At 38.5% G+C, this 23566-nt stretch overlaps 1 protein-coding gene across 2 annotated transcripts in view; it reads right to left on the reverse strand.

Moving 5' to 3' along the window:
• LOC124875542 (thyroid hormone receptor alpha) overlaps window positions 1-23566 on the reverse strand; it is a 173946-nt gene continuing 150380 nt past the window's right edge. For both annotated transcript variants that reach the window (XM_047377760.1, XM_047377759.1), the window contains 3 exons: window positions 19831-19977; window positions 12852-13110; window positions 1-8477 (listed from right to left, as the gene is read on the reverse strand). In XM_047377760.1, the coding sequence (XP_047233716.1) occupies window positions 8227-8477; window positions 12852-13110; window positions 19831-19977 (657 nt within the window). In that variant the 3' untranslated portion in view covers window positions 1-8226. The remainder of the gene's footprint in view (window positions 8478-12851; window positions 13111-19830; window positions 19978-23566) is intronic.

Below are 23566 nucleotides of genomic sequence, written 5' to 3' on the forward strand. Positions count from 1 at the left end.
TAATGTTTACCATCATTTATTAGAAAGTGTTCTTTTTTACCTGAGAGAATCCTTCAATTTCTTTACCTAGACACAAAAAGTAATTTGTGTTTGTGTGTGTGCGTGTGGGTCTTGCTGATGCTCTCATGGAAAGGTGCATTATTCCCCATAAAGGTGTGAAGAAAAACCTTTTGATTAGATGGGAAATCCATAAAACTCGATAAGTTATTGCACTTTATTATAAATTATTGTGAACTTCAAATGAACTCTTTAAATAAATGATTTTTCCTTCTTCTTGGGGTTAAACAAATTTAAATACACATTACCTTTCAATAAATGTATAAATATGTACATTTTATCCATGCAAGAATTACCGCAAAATTTCTTTCCCTTATATGGGGTTTGGGCCATTGAAAGTGCTTCTTAAGCTAAGTGCTAATATAAAGCTAAATCAGCAGGGTCTTAGATTTTCATCTCAAAAAGTTAAAGAAGCAATTTTCTTTAGATTTATGTAACAAGAACTCTGATTAAGAATTAAGAGCATTAAGGTTTTAGTAAACCTCTGCTAAAGTACAAATCATAAACAAACTATTTAGCTGCTGTTAACATTTAGCTGCTATTCCTAATTTTGAATTGAGTTTCGTGATGCACCGATCCCACTAAACAAACATGAGCTGAACCCAAGCATGCACGCACACACGTAGACACACAGATCACTTTCTAAGCAGTTCACAGAAAACAGCACATCTCGTTGAATCCTTGTTTTCTACAACATCCCAATTAACTCCTCCTACTTCTCTGTGATACAGACTGCTGGGAAAAGTTCCTGCACCTCAGGACTGGCCTAAAGCTGGGCTTAAAGGCCAGCTCCATTGAGCAGTCCCGGTATATGCCCACACAAGAGTAGCAAGGGTCTTTGGGTCATGCAAAGGGCCTCTGGAATTCAAGATAAGCCAATTTTGATTTTCATCAAGGAGACTTGCTCACGTTGTTACAGTGAGCTCGTCTTTCTTTTTGGGAGAGCTTTGGAGGGGAGATTGCATAGACGTCTTGCTGTTTGCATGCCTCAACAGTCTATATTTGGCATAGGGGAAAGAATGGGGGACCAAACACAACCAATAAAAAACAAATGACATTACAAACGTCACCTTTGTCCAAAGTATCAACATTTGAGAATAGACCAGAATTAGTAAAGAGGTTGGCTTCAAAGCTCCAGAAAACCAGCCTAAAAAAGCTCATTTTATGGCCAAAGAAGCACCAATCAAATGTCCAACTTTCCTTGATCTATTTACTTAATGCTTCAAAAGTAAGAATATAGAGGTTATGCATTTATGGTTTGATATGTAACTTAAAATTTTTTTGGAAATCTAATTTTGTTAGTTTCAAACCTAAACTCTGTATAAGAACGTTGGGTCTTTCGACGGACAATGTCTTACCAATTGGCAGTATGAACCTAACTTGATTCAATTGCATTATAACTAGGATTGAATTGGAATGAATTTAATTAAATTGGAATCTGTCCATCTGATTTGATCATATTGGACTAATTACATTTCTGGATATGAATTAGATGTTTTTATTTTGCCTTGATATGACACTTTTTGCTGTGCAAATAAAATGAACTGAATTGATTCAAATTGGAAACCAGAAATCAGCACCGCCCAGGAAAAGCCATATCAGTGCATCTTTAGTTGAAACCGAGCAAACATTTAACCTGGAATGAAACAGAATGATCAGTTACTATTTACACTCCATTTGATGCATCAAGGGCAGATTGGAAATTTTATTCTGTTCAGAAATTCATATTACCAAACACATTTCTGCCAGAAGCATATGTAAAAAAATGGCATTAAAAATACTTGTGTAACTAAGGTCAGAGTAAACTGATGCTGCCACTTTTCCAGGCTGGTTTCAGGGAGACTTGGGAGAATGGTGCTTTGGACAAACGGTCAGACCCATTTTACACTTTGATGACTATGATGCGAGTGTTTAGCAGCTGGGGTTAGCTGGAATACATGCTGAATAAAGACTCAAACTCTACCTCCTTCTACTGCAGCTAACTGAGCTGCTGTTACCACTCACATCATCAGTTTTAAAGGACTTTATCTAAGCACACACACAAAAACCCACGGCCACACGTGTAGCGGTTCATGTCATCATGAGACAATAAAGGGTAGGTTTTTATCTCTTTGCAAACAAGATGAGGCACAGGGGTTACGATTTATATCAAGGGGCACTTTTGAATATGGACCTGCATGCACATATGAGAACGTGCACAAATAAAAAGTTGTGACAAGCATTAGATTTTTCTTTGATTTTTGTCGTCTGCACTTACATGACAATGGGATGGAGCAGTAAAGTTGACTTTTACAATAAATCTTGTACATTTTTGTATTTACATCATTGAATATGTCCCCATAAAAGTAAAAAGCAAAAACTAAATCCAAACCGAAAACATACAAAAGTACATAACGTAGTATTGCACCTTGCAAATGGGCAATATATCCTCTCAGTTTTTTTTTTTCTTCTAACATCTCTGTTACACCACCATCCTCTCTGCTGGTGAGTGGAAGTTGGGTTGTGGGTGCCAGTTCAGGTCCAGCTCCCCCCTCTTTCAGCTACATTCAGTTCCATAAAACAATCAGCCATTACAGGAGCAAATATTCCTCAGTCTCTGGGCCATTCACATTTTTAAGTCATATTCTACAACACAGTCAGAGAAGTGCTGAGTGATTTTTGCAAAACATGTTCTTGGGTTCATCTGAGATCCCAATCAATAAGAGGGCCCCAAAGCTTGAGGAAAAACTCCTTTTATAACCAACAGGTGCATCTCAATAAATTAGAATATCATAGAAAAGTTTATTCATTTAAGTAATTCTGTTTAAAAGTGAAAATCATTAAATAGATTTGTTGCACACACAGAGTGTTTTCGTGATTATGGCTTACAAACATTGAAAACCCCAAATTAGGCTTCTTAGAAAAATATAATATGACATAAGACCAATAAAAATTGATATTATGTTATGGCCATGTGATGGCTTACACAATCATGGGGAAGACTACAGGTATGACAGTTGACCAGCAGACAATGACACTGTCTACAAGGGGGGTTTGCTACAAAAAGTTCAATATTTCCTTAACATCACAGCAGTCCCAAAAGCCGATAGCCCCCATGCCACACAGCATTGTATTTCATGGAAAAGGAGGGCCGATCAAGTGTGAAGTGTTAAGCTGACTTCAGCCTCAGTCCAAACCTTGTGTGTCTCATTCAAACTTTCATTTCGCAGTTATCCCTTTTACTCAAAGTTTTCCTTCAACTCAACTTTCCATTTAAATTCCCGAATAGAGCACTATGAAGAGTCAGCTTCTATTTCACTGATTTCTGTGGCTTATCCTCCTCCTGGACGGAGCCAATGACTGTCAGCTGTCCAGCTGTCTAGCAAGCAGTTTTCCCCATGATTGTGTAGGGCATATTATGTATGTATTAGAAATAATTTATTCATGGCACTTCCATAACATTATTCTTTTCAGAGAAACTTAATGTGTCTTTTGGCTTTGAGTCATAATCATAAAAACTAGCTCAAAAATAATAAATACTTGAAATATATCACTATGTGCAATATCTCCTACATATGGTTTTCCCTTTTGAATTGAATTATTAAAATGAATTAACTTTTCAATGATATTCTAATTAAATGAGCTGAACTTGTACATGGATGCGTACACACAAGCCCAACACATATCTCTCTATTCCTTTTTAGTCTGTATGCATCTCTGCAATTTTACATGTGCCTGCAAAATATGACGGCTCCCAAGTTCGTTTGAGTTTTGTGTTGCATGAGGTATGACAGGATTGTGTTTCAGTTTTTTTTTTGTTTTCAGTTTCTCTGTTGTATTTCATAAAAAAAGAAATATATTTATATATATATTTATATGTATAAAAAAAAAGCAATTCCTGTTTTGTTGGTTTTAAGTTCCTCCTGATAAAAGGGGATGGACACCTGGAGAGACATTAGACAAAACGAATCAGCTGGCTTCTCAACACAAAAGACAGATGTGGGCAAAAGAAGTGGAATTTCTCCAATGTTACACTGCACACATGGTCAAAAAATGACTACAGACATGTTCTTTTCCCTCTCTCTTTTACATGGAGCAGTTAAAGCATCAAAATACAAAGACATATATGAAAACAAGGAAAAGAAAATCTCCAATAATTCTATTTAGGAGTCTTTTTTTTAAGTCTTCTCTTTTAATTTTGCTTTACAAATTCATATCATGTCAGATTTTATGTTGTCCCATCAGGAAAAGCAGCATTTAAACCCCCCCCCCCCCCAGTTACACACACAAACCCAGTCAGCTCAACAAAAACACATCAGATCTGTTGTGGGATCTTTCCTCTGAGCCACTCAGCATTAAAACTTTAGACGGGAGCTGAGGGAGGACAGTGGGGGCTCATTTGGGGTTGTCCGCTAATGTGGGGCTCCTACAGTAGGGGGACATTGCATAATCCAACATTTCCCTGTCCACCAGCCACAATTCCCACTTTATCCGAGGTAATGATGGCATTTTTGCCTTCTTAGAATTTCAAATCTCTCGTTCTTGTCTTTACTGCCTTGCTGTTCACATTCAATTGGTGCCTCTCTGAAAGGCAGTTATGGCCAGCCTTGTCTCACAAGGGGGAGAAGCCTGGATCCTGTTTGGTGTCAGCGATTCTTGGCCAAACTCGTAGGGGGTAAGAGGAAGAGAAAAAACAATTAGGAGGGCCCTGGATAAAAAATGGGGATAAGTGCCTCCAAACCCTCCCATGCATGGGTCTCTCCCTACCCGTTTTTACTGGGCTGTTGGTGTGATACCAGCTATAGGACAGGTTTGGGACTGAGCTCACTGTGGCTGTCAGTTTCTGTTATACAGAGTGGTCAAGGATTCTCATTTAGGGCGAGTGGGGCCAACAAATGTGCACAGATTAAACTTTGAAGATTAGGATGTGAAAGTGAGGACTGCTGCAGTAGTGCAAAAACTCCCACTAGCCTTGCTAAATGGGGGCGTTATGTTGGCTTGAGCTCAGCTCCAAGAAAAGCCATGAGGATGGCAGAGCAGGAGAAGTGATGGATCCCAGGAGGCGGTGATGTGATTGAGCAGCAGCGTTCCAGGTCTTCTTTTTACATTTTCGATGCTTATCCTTCTGGTAGAGGTGTGAGTTATCCATTCTGTACAGAACTGCTGCTTGGTGTTGAAATAAAACTGATTCTTTTCTATGAGGGGAACCCAGATTTGGCTTAGACCCAGAATTGAAGAAATGGAGTGGGCTTTTATAAATTATTCAATATTCTTTAATAGTCATTCAGCTGCCTGCATGTATGATGTCCCCCTAGACGTTTTATGTCATTGGTACATTGATTAAAACTGGGAAGCACATGAGACATTTGATTACAGTCATGGGAAAAAGAAAGTACACCCTTGCTCAAAGTCCTAACCCAAATATACACCAATTGACAAACATACTGTTAGAGGAGGGATGTTGGGGCTTGTTTTGCTGCCCAGGGCCTACACAACTTCTTAAATAAGCCCTCTGTCTGACAGCTAAATCTTGGCTGAAATTGGGACTTAAATGAGGCAGTTACACCAAACTCAGCAGCAAATGTTTTGCTGTAAAGAAAAGAGGGGGACAAAATTCCTCCACAGAGAATCTAATAAAATTGACAGTGAATTATAAAGTGTAGTTGGTTTTTTTCTGTGACTGTACTGATCAAAGGTGGAAATTAGCCCTGGCCACTAGGAAAATCTTAAAATGTTAAGGTTTATGACAATACATTTAATCAAACAAAATTTGATAAAAATATTACAATAAACACTTAAATTGAACTATGAGATTTTAACATCTTTAGGTTTTTGGGATCTTTATCTCCATAATTCACAAATGTATGTTAACTTTCAATAGAAACAAACTGATTCAAAATGGTTAAGTACATGGCTAAGTAAATGTTTTGTTTACAGAAACCAAATGGAAGTAGGAAGGGACAATATAATGATGCATAGGCCCATAATAGGGGGAAAGTGGGGGAAGGAGAAACTGACCAGGAGCCAGAGGATGTTTATAAGAAGCTTTTGGCTTTTTTTTAAATAACAAAAATCAATATTGTATAAAAGGATGTTTAAGACTTTGAAGTGCTTGAATCTTCGTAAATTTATGAGTGGCTCTTACAGATTTTAATGTCTGCCCTTGGTACTGACAGTGTTGGAATCTTTATTTTTCACAAGATTGCATGTCTGATGTGCTGCCCATCAATCAGAGAAATCCTGTTTTTATCAATGGCTGAAATCATAGGCGAGCTGTAGAAAGTCATTGCTATGCAGTTGCCTGCTCTCTGCATGCTAATTCAGCAAGCAAAGCCACCATGGGTATTCGGCCTCATCTGTCCTTCTTGCTTGCTCTCGGAAGTGATCTAGACTGGGGTGGCAACCGTTCTTTTGTTGCTTGACTACGTCAGTTTTTGTTTTTACATAAATGGGTAAAAAGGATGACGCTTGGTCCCAAGTAACAGAACATGAGATGATCCGAATGTGATGGGTACCGCTCCCCCTGTAGGGTGGGGATAGGTTGATTGGCCCTCCTGTCTTTTCACATTTGAACCAAGTGAGAGAGTTAAATGTGTTTGTGTGTGTGTTCTGTAAGTGTGTTTGTCCTGTTAAGCAAAACAACAACAATAAAAAGAAAACTCTGCACGTTTGTTTCTAAGTCTGCATATGCAACCACTTGAACGGTGTATGTCTGGCTGTGGGCAGCTGCCCTGTGTCCACAGAGGTGAGGTAGTGCCTGACACTGTAGGGCGGGATGGCCACCCCATCCTCGGGTGTGTCCATTTTTGAGGTAAATGGTAGCCTTCTTCGCCTTTTCGCCTGCTCTCAGTGACTCCTACAGATTTGTTCATTTTTTTCCTTTTTTTTTAATCATTTTTTCTAAAAACGTTAAGAGTGTATGGAAGCCTGAAGGGGCCACACTGAGCTGAGTCCATGAGAAGCAGACTCTGTAGAAACCCTACAGGTTAGGGCTTTAAATTCACACCACAGTGCAGTGAATACAGAAAAATGAGGCATTTATGTTACTCTGAGGTGAAGTTGTATGTTTTCATGTAAATGTGTGTGTGTGTCAGATGAGGACAGAGACAGGAAGACAGGGTGCAGAAGATTTAATTCCGACCCCAGTCCGGGTATTACACCGCATTTCCTCTCACTGTCTCCACTCCTCCATTATCGTTTTTCCTTTCCTTCTTTCAGTGAGGTAATTCCTTTGAGAGAGAAGCGCCTCATTGTCATTCATTCAACAGTATGAGAGCTGCACAGGCAGTGACAAGAACTGCATGCACATATGTATGTTTTTCTGTGTGTTTGTATGTGAGTCACAGGAGTCGGCCCGATGACAAAAAATGAAGGTAGATATGGAGCCATGGTCTGCCTCCTTTTTAAAGGCTGACAGCACATTTTTATCGAACTGAACTAACCTTTTTTATATAAATATAGCACCTGTTTCAGTGGGATGTAAGACAAGGAACAGCTTCGAAACAAAACAAAAACAACAGTAACGGCTCAGATTGAATTGAGTAAAAGGCGGCAAAGTCTGGTAGCTTTTACTTTCATAGGCCCCATCGCACACCAAAGAAATATGGAGAAAAAAAGGGAATTTTAGCTCTCAGTGTTTGCTGATTGCCTGCATGATTTTGAGAAAAGATGTAAACATTCACCATTTTTTCTGAATTACTGTTTTAACACTTATTCAGAGATAATACTGAAAGGTCCTGATGAGCTCTGACACTGCTTCAAAACGTGAGCACTGCGAGAAGCAAAAAAAAAAAGGAAAGGAGAGGAAACTGACCCCACACAAACAACGCTGCCCTGAAGAACTGAGGTGAAACAAGCTGTGTCTCTGTGTGTGTGTTTTTGTGTGTTTGTGGATGTGTCTTGGCAAATGGCAACAACTCTTTCTGGATCAAACATCTTGCTCAGACAGAAGGGCCCCCACACGGATGTTTAAACAGGACAAGGTGTAAGAAAGAGAAGAAGGAGGCTTTGTTCCATTCTCCTTTTGCTGGTGTTTCTTTCCCGGTTATTTCCAGCTTTTTTAAACCAGAAATTGTGAACTTGATGTTGGAGACACGCAAATTCCTGCCGATGAGACTCTCCTTGTGTCCCTGTGGCCTAGCCCATCTCCTATTTCCTGTTTCCCATTGCACACAGTGGCAACTGCACGTGTCACACTTCCTGGTCCTCAAACACCTCAAGGAAAAGCGGTGGGAAGAGTTCGTTGGGACACTCCACCTTCATGTGAAGGAAGCGGCTGGCGTGGCAAGCCCCAATCATTCGCAGGTCCGTCACCTTCATCAGAAGCTTGGGCCAGAAGTGGGGAATGTTATGCTTGCGGTAATTGATGTAGTGTTCAAACGCCAGCAGGTAAGTCTCCTGACACTTTTCTATCTTGTCCACACAGGTCAGGCCTGAGCGATCTGTCAAAAAAGAACACAAAAATACATTAAGCCAGCTCTGAACTCCTTATTAGTTGGTGGAGTTTTCTTGACTTCCCAGGATGATAGCTGTTTGCCTGCAGAAAAAGATCAACAAGAAAGTCAGATACATGTTGAAAGTGTGAACAACTGGAGGTGGTACCCAGTAATGTTGCACCAAAACAAGAGACCAGTTCATCAGACATAATAGCAGAACTGATTATTCTGAGACTGCTGAGGGCAAATTGATGGAACTGTGCTTGCAGTTGATAAACACTTCTATTGTGACACCGGGGACTGGGACAATCCTCTGGAGTGGTAGACTAGGACAGTGATCCCAATCTTTAAAGGGGACATATCATGCTTTTAAATCCTTCCTTTTCACACTTAAATCATTCAGTTGTGGTCTATATAAAGTGGAACTGCAATGCTTTGGTCTGAAGTCCTGGTCATTGCAGCTCCACAGGCTCCTCTTTTACCCCAGTTCTGAGGTGCCTCTGAGAGCAACTTGTTTTGGTGCCGTCTCTTTTAATGATTTTGAAGCATTTCACAGCCCGCCCTTCTTCAGGTCGCAGAGCATTCCTCTCCACCCACGTTCGGCCATGTTTGTAGTAGTAAGAAAAAAATGACAAAAATGATTCAAAACTGTTTATGTAAAAATATTATTCAAAACACACATTAAGGTTATGTCATAAAGTAGCTAAAAGCGAGCACACAGCACTAACATAAGCAGAAGGCACGACGCTTCTCTTATCAAAAGAGACGTCATATCAACACACAATAAATTCATGTCTAAAATAACATTTGTTGTAATTTTAGTGTTATTTGCAGGTTACTGCTGTATCGTCGTTTCCATAGTAAAGGGCCTGCACTTGTGCTTTATCAAGTCTGAGGACCCCAAAGAGCTTTACACTACAATCAGTCATCCACCCACTCATAGAAACATTCACACTGTTGGGACCCACAACCATGGATTTCAACATTAAACTCTGGTACGGACTTTTCTGGAACTTTCAAAACAAATTGCATTTAACTGACTTCCAGCAACTGAGGAAAGGGGGGTAGCAGCAGACTTTCCATAATGCCTCTGTCTGAATAAGAGCACCCCCTCTCCAACAAGCCGACCTCTTCCACACCGGTGTTCATCGGGATAGGAGGGGGACAAAGCGCGCTAATGTCTTTTGCTGGTAAAAAGACATAAACTCTTTAAACTGGATCCAAGAGTGTCATAAGATCACGCGATCATATGCACAAGTTTAGTATGAGTGAAGCACTGTTTGTGTACCCGGTGATTTCATTCATAAAGAGGGGAAATTAAGGTATAAGCATTGCTGACTTTCTCTCCGAGCCCTGCAGAAGCAAACGGTGTTCGAGAGAAGCCTCTGCAAAGACGCGGTTTCCCAGTCTGGAAGGAAGACAGCAGAGACCGCATCACCTTGTTAACCCGTGTGGTCAGCGGACGGGCAGCCCAGCTACAGCTCCGGAGCTAACCCTTTTGTTCATAGAGCGAACGCACCTTCAAACCCCCGTGAAGCTACTGAGGTTGTTGACTGTGGACGTTTCTTCAAACTTCGCCCCTTGGACAACATTTCCTCACCATGGTCAGAGGTTAGGTTTGGGCAGAATAACAGTTGATGAAATGATCTGAACGTTTTCATTCTATGAAGTTTGGTTTTGTTTGTGTGAAACTCGGCTATCTTAGTGCTAGCAGGCTATCTGCAGCACACGTGCCCTGTTTGTGTTCTGTGTTTGTTTGTTTTTAAGTTAAGTCAAACTTTACTTGAAGGGTGATTTTAAACACAGAAGATTGCTCATAACGCGCCGTCCGCATTATGCATTTTAACCCTTTTATTAACGGTATTTTTAAAGGTGTGTGTTTGATTCTGGTGCTAAATAATATTTACCCAGAAAGGTTTAGTCTTCAATCCAGTAAATAATAGTCCCTAAACATCATTTACTAGATTTGATAACTAAGTAAACACCATTAAGCCCCATTTCTCCAGAAAGATTTGGCTAATTTCCAAAATACTCCCTTAATAATGTTTCTTCAAATATTATTTCAATAAATAAAGGCAGCTAATTAGACACCATTGAGAAATGGTCATCCAGAAGGTTGGTTTTATTCAGCAGATCATTATTTAAAACATTGTTTTATTAAAATAATATTTTATCTGATCTTGCATTGTAAATGGTTGCCTAAAGGTACGCTGATTATTGCCTAAGTTAGTTCCAAGATTAACTTAACTTCATTTCCAGATCCTTCAAGATAATCCTTGGTTCTCAAACATAAACATTGCATGGTAATGTTGCATCACTCTTTTGGTCATGATTTTCAATCATCCTTAATCAACTTGTTTATATTATACATAGCCCATTAGTCTTCCTTATTCTTTAATTCTGCTTGGTAGTTTAGTTGGATTGTTTTGGCATAGTAAAGAGTTTGTTAATTGAAATATGTTTGACTTTGAGTTGACTTATTTTTGTTAATAAATAAATAAATAAATTGTGTGAATTCATTCCATGTGTGTGCAGAGTTTTGCTGTTCAATAATGTCAGAGCTCGTCTCACACCTTTCTATTTTGTCCTAATACCATCGCCTTACTGGGCTGGTATTCACAGGACAACCCTTAACAGACCGAAATATTATTTGATAAAATATTAAAATATTAATATTAAATAATATTCTCAAATTAATAATCACAACACACTGACAGTGTAGCCACGGCTGCCATGGGGCACACTGACAGAAGTGAGGCTGCCATACAATTGGCACCCCCGAGCCCTCTGACCACCGTCAGCAGGCAAGGCCGGTGAAGTGTCTTGCCCAAGAACACAACAACTGAACAACTGAGGCAGACTGTGCGGGGGTTCAAACCAGCAACCCACCGGTTACAGGACAAACCCCGACCACCGTCGCTCCTAGTTTCTATAGGGCCCTTTATCAGATGACCCCTTAATCAGATAAAGTCTTTCAGCAAACCCTTTTTTTACTGGCGGACATGCTAAAGGCACAAGGAATTTCCCCACTAATGTGGGTACATTTCTACTAAAAATAAAATTTAACCAGGTTCTGATGCTGGGGGACAGTGTAATCAATTGTGTGGGTTTAAATAACCAATAACTGAAAATTTAGACTTATCCACTTTGGCGTACTTGAGCCAAATACCAAATGTATTTAAGGGTGTTCAGGTGATTTGAAGACTCCATCAATGCTGAAATACTAGGCAACAACCTTATTAGCAGACTAATGTGTTTCGGTATGTGGCCTCCATCAGGGTTACTCTAAGTGTTCAAAGGAGAACTAGGATTGATGCAACTCAAATTCAAGTTTTCCGAATACTCTGCTGTTACTATATTTTTGGAGAAGTTAAGGTTACTCCCAGTGTGAAGTGCGCAAAATCAAGGTCATTGTCACCAATCTGCATGTTCCAATCCCTCACAAGAAAGAAAAAGCTGAGCCAAAAAAGGAAAGCTCTCAATTTACAGTAAAGTCTCATTACAATTTTTACATCTGATCATACACTACAACATGAATCATGACTGAAAAAACAATGATCTTTCTCCTAGAGACAGGGTGAGTAGGTTCTTCATCTCAGGGGAGGTAGGGAGAAAGCTGGTGCTCCCAGCATCTTATAAGTCTGCCTCCTTGTCGCCTCCCTTTGAAGATTTTCTAAGCTGGACATACTGGGAGGAGACCATGGTGCATACCAGGGAACTCGAAGGAGAGACTATTTCCCTTCAAGCCTGAAAATGTCTTGGGATCCACCAGAATGACATGTTGCTGTGGAGAGGGAAGTCTGGGTTTCCCTCCTGGACCTGTTACTCCCCCATCCCGGTCCCAGATAAGGGTTGGATGGGTGGATGGAAATTTACCATTTTAACCAGCATATATGGCCAGGTAACACTTTCAGGATGGCTTCATTGAGGTAAGACAGTGCACTAATAATGTATTAATTATTTAAGGTCCAGCCAAGCTAAAAAATCAATAAGTATTGCTTTTTAAAAGATGTTCTGCAACAGCAGTTGGTTCTCTATCACAAGGCTTGAACTTCCTTGTTTTACTGAAAACAGAATATTATGACTCTTCCTAAAAACTTTAATGACAGCATCTTTTTAAAGACAATGAAGATGAGCTTCAGATTTTCAACACCGAGTACTGTGTACAGTAGTAAATGGGTTTAAATTAAATGAAATAAAATAAAATTAAATTAAACTTAGCTACAGAGGGAAACAAGTCTGAAATTTAAATTTAAATTACATTAAGTAAAACATGATTTATTACATGCTCCATTCCACACCATGTAAAGCCACTGATATAAAAAAGCCTTAATGTTAATAAATTCTAAATTAAAGAGACATTTTTTCTTGTAAACATACCTGAGCTCATAAGAAGCACGGCCTGCAGCAGTGCCACTTCCGTGTCGTCCAGGTTGAACTGTGCCAGGCTTTTGCCCAAATCAAAGATGGCGTCAGACACCACACCCAGCCCTCCGTTCTTCAGCTGCTCGCGTTTCACAGCTATCTCCCCACTCAGAGTCAACGTCTCACTTTCGGGGTCGTAGCGGATGGCCGCTCGCAGGGACATGATCTCCATGCAGCAGCCCTTCAATAAGATGATCTGGTCTTCACAAGGCAGCTGGTGATCAAACAAAACTATAAGTCTTCAGAATATATTGTTCAGTGCAAACATATTCTCTGTTGTGAAGATATATACTGTATCAAAATGTACTGAGATTTTAAACAGGTACTGTTTCAAAACAGGATCACAGAGAAAATGCTGGAGTTGTTGTATTCTCTGACTGAATGCAGCAAAACGTAACACTACTCCTTCTCCTCTAAACGTTTGCCTTGTTTTCAAAAACACCACAACCAATTACCCAACTAATTAACTAGCTAATGCCAACTTATTTTACTTGTGTTTCTTTATAATAAGCAGAACAGCAAAAAGATTTATAAACTGCACAATGAGTGTTGTGTTACGAGTGTTCATTCTATATCTTCGCTCAAGTATACGTGTTAGAATCAAAATAAGGAAAAAAAACCATATATCATACCATTGCAACTATAATTATCAACATGTTATAGGATTTTAGCAGTTAGAAATATTTGCTTTTTAATTAAAGCAATTAAGCCATGTTAGTCATTTTTGTATTACTTGTTTGTGTAAATACCGTGATATCATAACTCAAGTTATCATACAATAAAAATCTCATCCCTGTCTACGTCTACTGTTGTGTAAATATCTGCTGCTAAACAAAATAATGAACAAAAAAGACATAGGATACAATTAGAGCCACCTTTCAGTGAAATGAAAAAGCTGAAAAATGCATTTTCTCACAAAACTGTCCAGAAGGGGCCTGGGATCAGCTCAGCTTCAGTACCTCAGGCTTGACTATGGACTGGCAGACCCAGCACTTAATGGTGAGTAAATGCAAGTACTACAGAAAAATATTAAAGGCTGCCAATGCACATTACGTTTTTTAAATTAACTTTTCATTTCCGTTACAGTTTTCTAATTTTCAAACTGAAATTACTTCTTTGTCTAATGCTTAAATTGCTGGTTGTGTTTCTCTTTGCTGGTCCCCTTCTCCCCCGTTCCACAGAAATGGTATGAATCGCCGTAACGAGTGACTCAGCATTTTTAGTCCTTATTTTTTTTACTTTACTCAGCAAATAAATAAATTCATCAAAGTGAAAAAAAGAAAGTCAGTGTGTGCTTTTCAGGCAGTACCACTGGCACCTTTTCTGCTTAAATGTTCTAGTTTCCTTTGTGAACTGTTGAAAGTTTCTTCAGATGAAGGAATTCTAACCTCCTTGTGTTACTAACAGTAGAGGTGGCAACCCGTGAATCTTATGCCATTATTAGATGTCTACAAGGACCCAGTTTCAGATTAACTGTTTTCTAAATGTTGTACATTGTGTGTCCCGAGGTTCCTAAGGCTCCCAGGGCAATAAAGAAAAAATAAAAATCAATATATAACTGCACTGTCAAAGATGCTGTTCATGTAGAAGGTCCTGACAAGGATTTAACAAGGTCACCTGCCAGATCAACAGCCTTGAGGCCACTGTAATGTTCCCTTTAGCTCACTCCAGATCTCAGCGTAGAGCTAAAACAAATCCCACAAATCCTTGGCCAGTCTGACAGCTTGTGTTTACTGCCTGCCTGAATTTGCTTCAAATATTTTTAACCTTGGTACTGACCCAGGCCATGCATTGCACACTGTGAAGAAAAATCCTTCCACCCAACAATGTCCCTCGCTCCAAGCTAAGCCTGAAAAACAACCTTTTTGTCAGTGCATTTGGACAAGTATGACTCCCAGTCAACATTCTTTGGGCATTTGTGTTAAAAGGCACAAACAAAAAATTTGCCACATCACAAGAAATTTTGCAATCAAACTTCAATTAAAGAAGTCTAATTTGTTAGTAATTAGAGGCCCTAAACTATCTAAACTAATATTTCTGACAAATAACTAAATAGACAGGTCATCACAAAATTTACTCCTTTTTGGAAATAAAAAAATTCTTCAATGATTTCTAATCAGCTTTTCCACCACTTGCTGAGTAGCATATGTCCTAACAGCGATGCATCTAGAACTTTTGTATTGATATAATTTGATCTAAGGGCTGCATTTGACCAAGCTGAACATGAGATTGGACTTGTCAGATACAAAAAGTGAGTGGGATTGTGTGGTACTGCATTGGTTCAGATCATACTTGGCAACTAGGAACTTTGTGTCATTTGATAATTATAGATCTAAGTGAATATTATGAGGAACCTTAAGGTTGTGGTCTTGAGTCACTTTTATTCAAAATCTTTAGCTTATATTATGGAGTACTACAACATATCTTATAAATATGTTGATGGCACACAAGGTTATTATACTTTTTTTTACTTTATACTTTATACTGTTTTGCACAATTCCTAGGCAAGCTCAGAGCCCCACATCCAGGTCTGGTAGTGTTATTATAATAGCTTGAGTCATTTTTGGTGTGTGGATAACCCCATTTCTAGCAATAATGCAAAGTCTTTAAGTATATTTTAAGACAAACAAAAAGATTGTTTAGAATCAACTGTGTTACCATGTGGACATGGCCTAATTGGCACAGGTTTGATCTTACATTCCCACATTGTAAGAATTACAATGTTACCCAGGATCAAAAAGAACATTCTCAGCATTAATCAAACAGACAACGACGTAGAGGCAAATAAATAATAATAAGACAATTCAAATTCAAAACTATTTTATTAATCCCAAATGGATATAAAATATTTCATTTATTATACAGATTTCTTGGAAGAGTTTTTTTATAGGGTGATGGCTATGGGCAAGAAGGATCTCCGGTAGTGGTCAGTTTTATAGCAGATCTAAAGAAGCCTCTGATTGAAGACCCTCTGCTGTTGTATGACAGACTGATAAACAGGATGCTCCAGGATGTCGGTAATGTCCCTCTTTTTACGAAGAATCTTTTATTCACAATCATCTCCAGAGGTTCTAGAGGAGTCCCCCATAACTGACCCAGCCTTTTTTATCAGCTTGTTAAGCTTAAGCTTAAGTCACTGGCTCTAATGCGGCTATCCCAACAGATTATAGCAGAAGAGATTGCACTCTTCACAGCAGACTTATAGAAGATCTGACAGCAGGACTGAAGCACCCTCACGAAATAGTGTATAGTCACACACTCAGCCATAGTCTCAAAACAACCCATCAGGGCCTTTCAGATTCCTGTGACCATCTTATCGCTGTTTTCATCATTACTGTACAGGGGCTTTATATTTGGAGCAGAGAAAAACAAGGTTGTGATCTGATTTGACTAGATGTCTTGATTCAGAGATGTATGAAAACTTGACATTTGCAAAAAAACAAATCTAACATTATGTTTTATTTGGTAGAGCAGCTGACAAACTGTTAACACGTTGGAAGTGTAGCAGACAGATATTACTACAATGTATGTGATTGCCAAAATAACCCTTTTGAAAATTCTTGATAAACAGTATGGACGAAAGCTTAGTCCGGGCTGCAGAGACGACACTTCTCTTGTTGACAAGCACTCCTAATCCACCTCCTTTGCTTTTGGAACTCCTCTTTAAATCTCTGCCTGTTCAAATGGTCAGGAAGCTCAGAAGAGAGATATTGGAGTCAGGGATATGGTCCTGCAGCCATGCCTTAGCGGAACACATAATACTGCATATTCCCCATACTCTGGCTGGCGCCTTGTAATGGCCTGGGGTTCATCCAATTTGCTTGCCAAATATCTCACATTGCCCATCATGATCAATGAAAGAGATGGTTTAAATTTTCTCATATCTTTCCTCTTTCTTCTGCTCTGCACCACAGTGCCTCCTTTTCAAATGCCCCTAGTTAGACTAATGTACAAAAGCAAAAAAGTGTCAGCAAAAATCCTTCCAGCTGCACAGCATCCAATACCAGAGGGAATATTCACTCAAAAAAGTTATGTTTCAGCCATGAAAGGTGAAATTAAACTTTAAAAAAAGACAAAATTGGAATGAAAGTAACAGAGATGCTTCACCCTCCTACTACATTTAGCAGCACAATTCTAGAATTGGATCAAGAATTGGATAATAAAGAAGTAATTCAAGAACAGAAAAAAACAAAACAAACAAACAATCAATACCAAGCATATATTTGTTTCCACTAATGCGCATTGTTTATTTTAAAATCACCCTTATTTACACAGATATAAGCCACTCTAAGCTGAATCTCATTTCATAATGTGTGCGTGTACTGAATTAATCTCACCTCAATGCAAACTCTGTTCTCCCCATGTTGCTCCTGGCAGCTGAGCAGATTAATTGACATTTCCTGCCTTGATCTGTCTTGTAAATTTGTAATCAGGGCTTGTAACTGAAGCTTAAACTAAATGCTTACAATGCAATTACCGCTGCGCAAATTTAAAGGTGAAGAAACTAATTAGTTTTTAGTGGCTAAATGACTGCCGGCTTTGCTTCTGTACATTTTCTAAGGGGAATTCAGTGAGGAAGCATGAAGATGCCTTATGTTAGTTAAACAGGGTTTTCCTCCAACTTAGCCAGATTAAAATGTCATTGTATTTTCAATTATACTGAGAATACAAAACAAAACATTGCAGATTCAGGCATCCCTATCTTTTAAGTAAAATGTTTATCTCAGTAAAAACCAAAACAAATTTGTGAGTTTTTTATTGACTTCAATTGTATTGTCTATCATGTAACTAACATTTAAACACATTGATAAAATCAGCTGCAACCTCGTTGTTTTGGATTTATGTTTCCAAATGTATTGGATTACAGTGGCAACTCTTCCAGCTATGACTAATTATGCTACAAATTCTCTTTTGCAGGGCTTTTTGAATGCATTTGTCCCACCAGCCAATAACTCTCTGATCATAGTCCAATAACACAAAGCCTTGTCACCACTTTACTAGATGTTTGCTAATGAATGCAGCCCAAATTGACTATTGTTCCCTCAGGCATGCATCGTGTTGTAAATCACTGCTTGAGCAATTATTGATTAATACAAGCATCGGACCTGATGACTGGAGGATGTTAAAAAGATGCAGAATATTTTTAAATATCTAAAATCTGTAAATAAATTGCCAATTATAAGTATAAAAAAGGTGTTCAATTGAGGCATCAAACGTTAGTGAACACTGGAGAACAAACAGGATGATAAAGACAAAAAAACCAAAGCAGATGGTAATTTAAAGGATAAAAAACAGTAGCCCAAACTTTGAACATCGCACAGAGCCCTGTTCGTATCACCGTCTAAACTGACAGGCCAGGTAAGGAGAACATTAATTAGAAAAACAGGCAAGATGCCCATAGTAAATGTGGGTGAGCCGCAGAGATTCACAGGCCCAGATGGGAGAATCAGCCGACAGGACAACTGTTAGTTGTGCACTCCAAAAATCTGGTCTTTGTACATGACGGCAAGAAAAAAGCCCTTCACGAAAGAAACATATTGGAAGTCCTGTTTGTAGTTTGCTACAAGCCATGTAGGAGACACAGTAAAAGTGAAAAAATGTGCACTGCTCAGATGAGGCCAAAATTGACTTTTTTGTCAATGTTCAAACACTGCATGGGGTGAAAATCTAACACTCTGAACCAGAGGTTGCACTAGAATTTGTTGTTGTCATTTTGACTGATAGGGTCAAAAAACTCTGTCAATCTACTTTTGCCCGTCCCTTAATTTTTCAAAATGATAATTAAACATTGAATAGCATTTATTTTCATTCATTTTAATTCATATTCAGTCCAAACCAGTTGAATGATGTAACAGTTTCTCCGCAGTCACAAGAAACAGACTGTGGTCCCAGTAACGACATATAAACAATAAAATTAAACAATTGCATGTAACATATGAACAAATCACCTGCTGTGGCCTGAACGCACAGTCTCACAACTCCCCCCTAACTTCCTCGCTGCTGCTTGCTCACTCTGTAGCTGCCATGTGCTGATTACTTGTGTGTTGTTCATCTTCAACTGTATCAGTCCCGCTTTTTTTTAACCTCTTTTATCAACAACATTGTTGGTATTGGGCTTTTTGAAGAAACGTCAGACAGTAGGATGTTGTGACATTTTTTTGTGTGAAGCCAATGAGGTCATGCACCAAGTGGGAAAACAGCTAATAAACATTCTAACTCACCACCAAGTGGTCAGAAGTGTGAATAGCAATCTGTCAAAATGATAGATGGCTTTCACATTTTTTTTTCATGGTCAAAAATGGTCAAAAAGGGAAAATATTTAGTTACCGAGACCCCTGCTCTGAACATTTGTACCATCCCCATGGTGAAAAATGGGGGCTACAGCATTATGGTATGGAGATGTTTTACCTATGCAGGGACAGGGAAGCTGATCAGAGTAGATAGAAAAATGGATGGAGCTTTATAAAGGACAATCCTGGAAGAAAACACACAGCCAGAGCTACAATAAAATGATTTAGATCAAAGCCTACTCATGTGTTCGAATGGCCCAGTCAAAGTCCACACCTAAATCTAAGACCTGGATAATGATGTTAGCAGACACTCTCTCTATCCAATCTGACTGAAATTGAGCTATTTTGTTAAGAACAATGAGAATGTGCACAACTAGTAGAGAAATACCCAAAATACTTTGAGAACCACAAATTCTTTTACTTTCACTTTCTGTTCACCTCACAGGCAAAATATTGTAGTGCTCAATTATCACCTAAATCTTGTGGTTCTCTTCAGATGGATAAAATGATCTGCCTGACAAGTTGTAGTTCTAAATCTCACCTCTATGACATACACACACAAACACACTTCCTGACAGAAGCGTAGCAGCGTTCATCAATGTCTAAACTGGTCCCCCACTGCCAAGCAATCTAACTGCACTCACCTCAGAGAACATGGGCAGTTTTTTGGCAAAGTCGACTACACGGGTGATGGCAGGGGTGATGATCTTGGTGAACTCGCTGAAGGCTTCCAGGTCCACTTTGTCTCCGTCTGACGTCGGGACAACCGCAGACTGGCCAATTTTGTCTGGCTGCATTGGAAAAAAAGGAGCGATTAGGACATAGGGTGATATAAATCATTAAGAATGAATTATCTACACAACTTGAAGAAGATATTATTAAAGATTTTTAATTTCAAGAGTATCTGACAAAACATTGTAAAGTCTCATTATCATTACTATGGGTTTGACAAAAGGTTTTGGTTTGAGATCTTGTGATAATCAAACATATTTCTCATAATATTTCAAAATACTGTTTCATGCTCCACTGAATGTGTCAAAGCTAGAGTCACTTTTTCAAGTTGGGATCCAGACATCGATAGGATAACACTAAAGCATAAGAATAATCATTGTAAATAGTAAGTCATCAATCACACAACACATTGCTAAAATCAGTGTAAACTGACTGCGACTAAAAACTGCAGTGAGAATATTCATGAAAAGTTTAAATTACTGTAATAATAACTTGGATAGATGCAACTCTAGTTGCGAAGGAGTCAAATCTAAGCGTAGGATTTGTAGGTGGAGATCAGGGCCATTTTTAATGTTACTGTTGAGAAAATAGCTGACAAGTGAAAGGCACTAGAATCAGCTGCGGAATAAAACATGCTTAAAACATAACACTACTTTCATAGAAATACAGCCTTTAACTCATATTTCATGTTGTTTAATGGCTTTTCTCTGTACAGAGTTCATCCTTGACCCCAGTGTGATTAGAAAGGCATGAAGAACTTAAAAGATTATTGCAATTACTAAGAAAAAGTCTTCATAGTGAGCTCTGCAGATTATCTAGATTAATGCAGGGATTAATTCTGGAGGTTGATGGGGATTAATTATTGTGTATTTTTTTCAAATCGGTTGATTTCTAAAATAAAATGAACTAAAATTAGCAGGAGAATTATTATCAGTCAGAGACAATGTGGCTTGGTCCTCTTTGGACACTTTGGTTGAATGCGTTGGATCTACATGACCACCTAAATTAATACAAATCTGTTTTGAGTGATCTCTGAGATAACATTTTCTATATTAATTAGAAATATCTATTCAAGGATTTATAGTGTATGAGGGCTCAAGGTCTGAGGCCTGAGTTTTCATCAGGAAAAAGGTGGACTGTTCCAGGTATTCCACACATTGTACAAAAATTCCACTCTTTTCTGGACTTCATTTTAAAGTTCACTACACTAAAGCCCACCATTACTTTAGGAATAAGGAAGGGCTGAAGAGAGGACACAAGGAAGAAAGGAAAAACTGAAAGGAAGAAGATAAATAACACAAAGAAGGAACAAGGAAAAGAAGAAATGACAGGCAGAATAGAAAAAGGAAGGACACAAGGAAATAAATTAAGGAAAGAAGAAAGAACACAAGGAAGGAAGTCAGGAGGTAAGAAAAAAGAACACAAGGAAGGTAAGAAAGGGATAATATAAAAAAGGAAAGAAAGGAAGGACACAAGGAGGGGAACAAAGGAAGGACATAAGGAAGGAGAAAGAAAAACACATAGAAGGAAAAAGGAAGGGAAGAAGAAAGTAGACCAGAACAAAAAAAGGAAAAAAGTAAAGGGCACAAGAAAGGAACCAAAGAAAACAAAGAAGAAATAAAATAAGGAGGGAATGAAAGGAAGGAAAGAAAAAAATTATATTAAAAAGAAAAGAAATTAAGCAGAAAAAGAAAGAACACAGGAACGGGAAGAAAGGAGGGGTGTAATGAAAGACAGGCAGAAAAAAGGAAAGAAGCAAGGAAACAATGAAGGAAGGAAGAAAGAAAACCTAATATATCCACATGCACTAATAGTTGGCATGACAGAGATAATCAGGGTTATTCACCTGCCGGTGGTCATAATGTTATGCCTTATTAGTGTACAAGGACTCTGTGTAATCAAAACCCAAAAAGTCAAGCTTTTGAATGCAAAGGTGTTTTTTACAGAATCACAGACTGAAAAATACCGAAGCATCTCATGGTGACCTTAACATGAAGTTTCCTTTTACTCTGTGAGCCAGAATCTTAATCCTAGATTTATGTGCAGTTAGGGAGTACAATCCATTAGTGTTCAAGACAAAGTACCCCAGGACGTTTAAGAGTAAGTAGGGAGTTCTGCACTCTGCTAACACAGAGATGAAGCTACATTTCCATGTTATTCAACACCATTGTCTTAATCTGGCCCACTGTTTGGAAGACATTTGACAAAAGGCTGAGGCCATTATTAGCTCTCAAAAAAGTCACATATATTTGTTATGTATATTTGTTTTACCTAAGGGACACAGGTGGAGCAAATAAAAATAAAAGGAACTTCAAATGTTGTCTTAAATCACAGAAATAAAAATCAACAGCTTGCACAAGGTACATTGACCTCAATGTGAATGATGTTTAACTGATTTACTGAGAGAGGAGTAGGGAGGAACTGAAGTTTTACCATTCATGTGCTGAACTGCTGACCTTTTGTCAGACATGTTAGCTCTGGAAAGTTTTATTCATGAGCTTTAGACTAAAGTCTATATAAATTATTTGAGATAATATAAAAGGTCACTCTTAACTTGTCAAGTTTCAGATCAATGGCAATAAATAAAAGGTAGTTTTGCAACAGTTTTGGCTTTATAACTCATGTATATTCATACATTCTTTAGTGATATACTTATTTTCCGGTGATACACTCATAATTGACCTTAAGGTTGTTTTTTTGAAGATAACAAAAAATGCTCAACAAACTGTACAGTACGACATATCTGACATGATAAAATCTCTTCTGGGAACCTGCAGGTATTTGGTTCAAAATTGTTTCCTTTTTAACCTTTGTTGAACTAAAACCAGATGTCCGCTGAGCCTTCTATCGGACCAGTATCTGTTTCTTATTGCTCAGACTGAAAACAAGAGGTTCTGTTGAAAACATTTCAATATTTGGCAAATGTTTTCTGAGACCAACAGTTTTAAGTTTGTAAGTTTAGGACTTATGGAAAACAGGAGATTTATGTGTGCTTAAAGGTTTTGAGGAGGATTTATATTCCACTTGGCTCAAGTAATTGAACAGAAAACTTAAGTGGATGGTTTGTTCTTTATTCCATGACAAGAGAACATTAACGTAAACATTGGTTGGATGTTACATCTTCTGAATGTATCAAACAGTTTGAAAACACTACTAACCGACCTTGGTTCTGGGTTTTAAACAGAGATATTGCACTGCTTAGTAGAGCAATTACCTTGGTTAGACCTGTTAGCATGAGTCTCTCTGTGTGTTTTTATAAAAATGAAAACCTTTACCTTAACTTTGAGATTTCTCAAACGCAGCCAACATTTTCAAAGTCTGCATGCTCCATGGTGGACACCCCACCAATGCTGAAAATAGTTAACTTGGAGTCTTCTTCACTCACTAACATCATCCACACCAAAACGTGTTGCTGACACAAGAGCCAAACATTTCCTGAATCATCACTGTTAATGATTTGAATCCTCTTACTGCATCAGGAATCACATATAGGGGTTCTCAAAATAATTTCTAATCTTGGCTGCTGTTAGGTGCGCAAGGTAAGCAGACTCATTAAAAGACAACAGACTCACTGGAAACACTGCAGTCTCCGTTGACACACACGATCCCTTACACTGACTGTGCAAGCCCGCAGCAACAATAAAACAA

This window comes from Girardinichthys multiradiatus, chromosome 10, assembly GCF_021462225.1.
Source record: "Girardinichthys multiradiatus isolate DD_20200921_A chromosome 10, DD_fGirMul_XY1, whole genome shotgun sequence".
NCBI lineage: Eukaryota > Metazoa > Chordata > Actinopteri > Cyprinodontiformes > Goodeidae > Girardinichthys > Girardinichthys multiradiatus.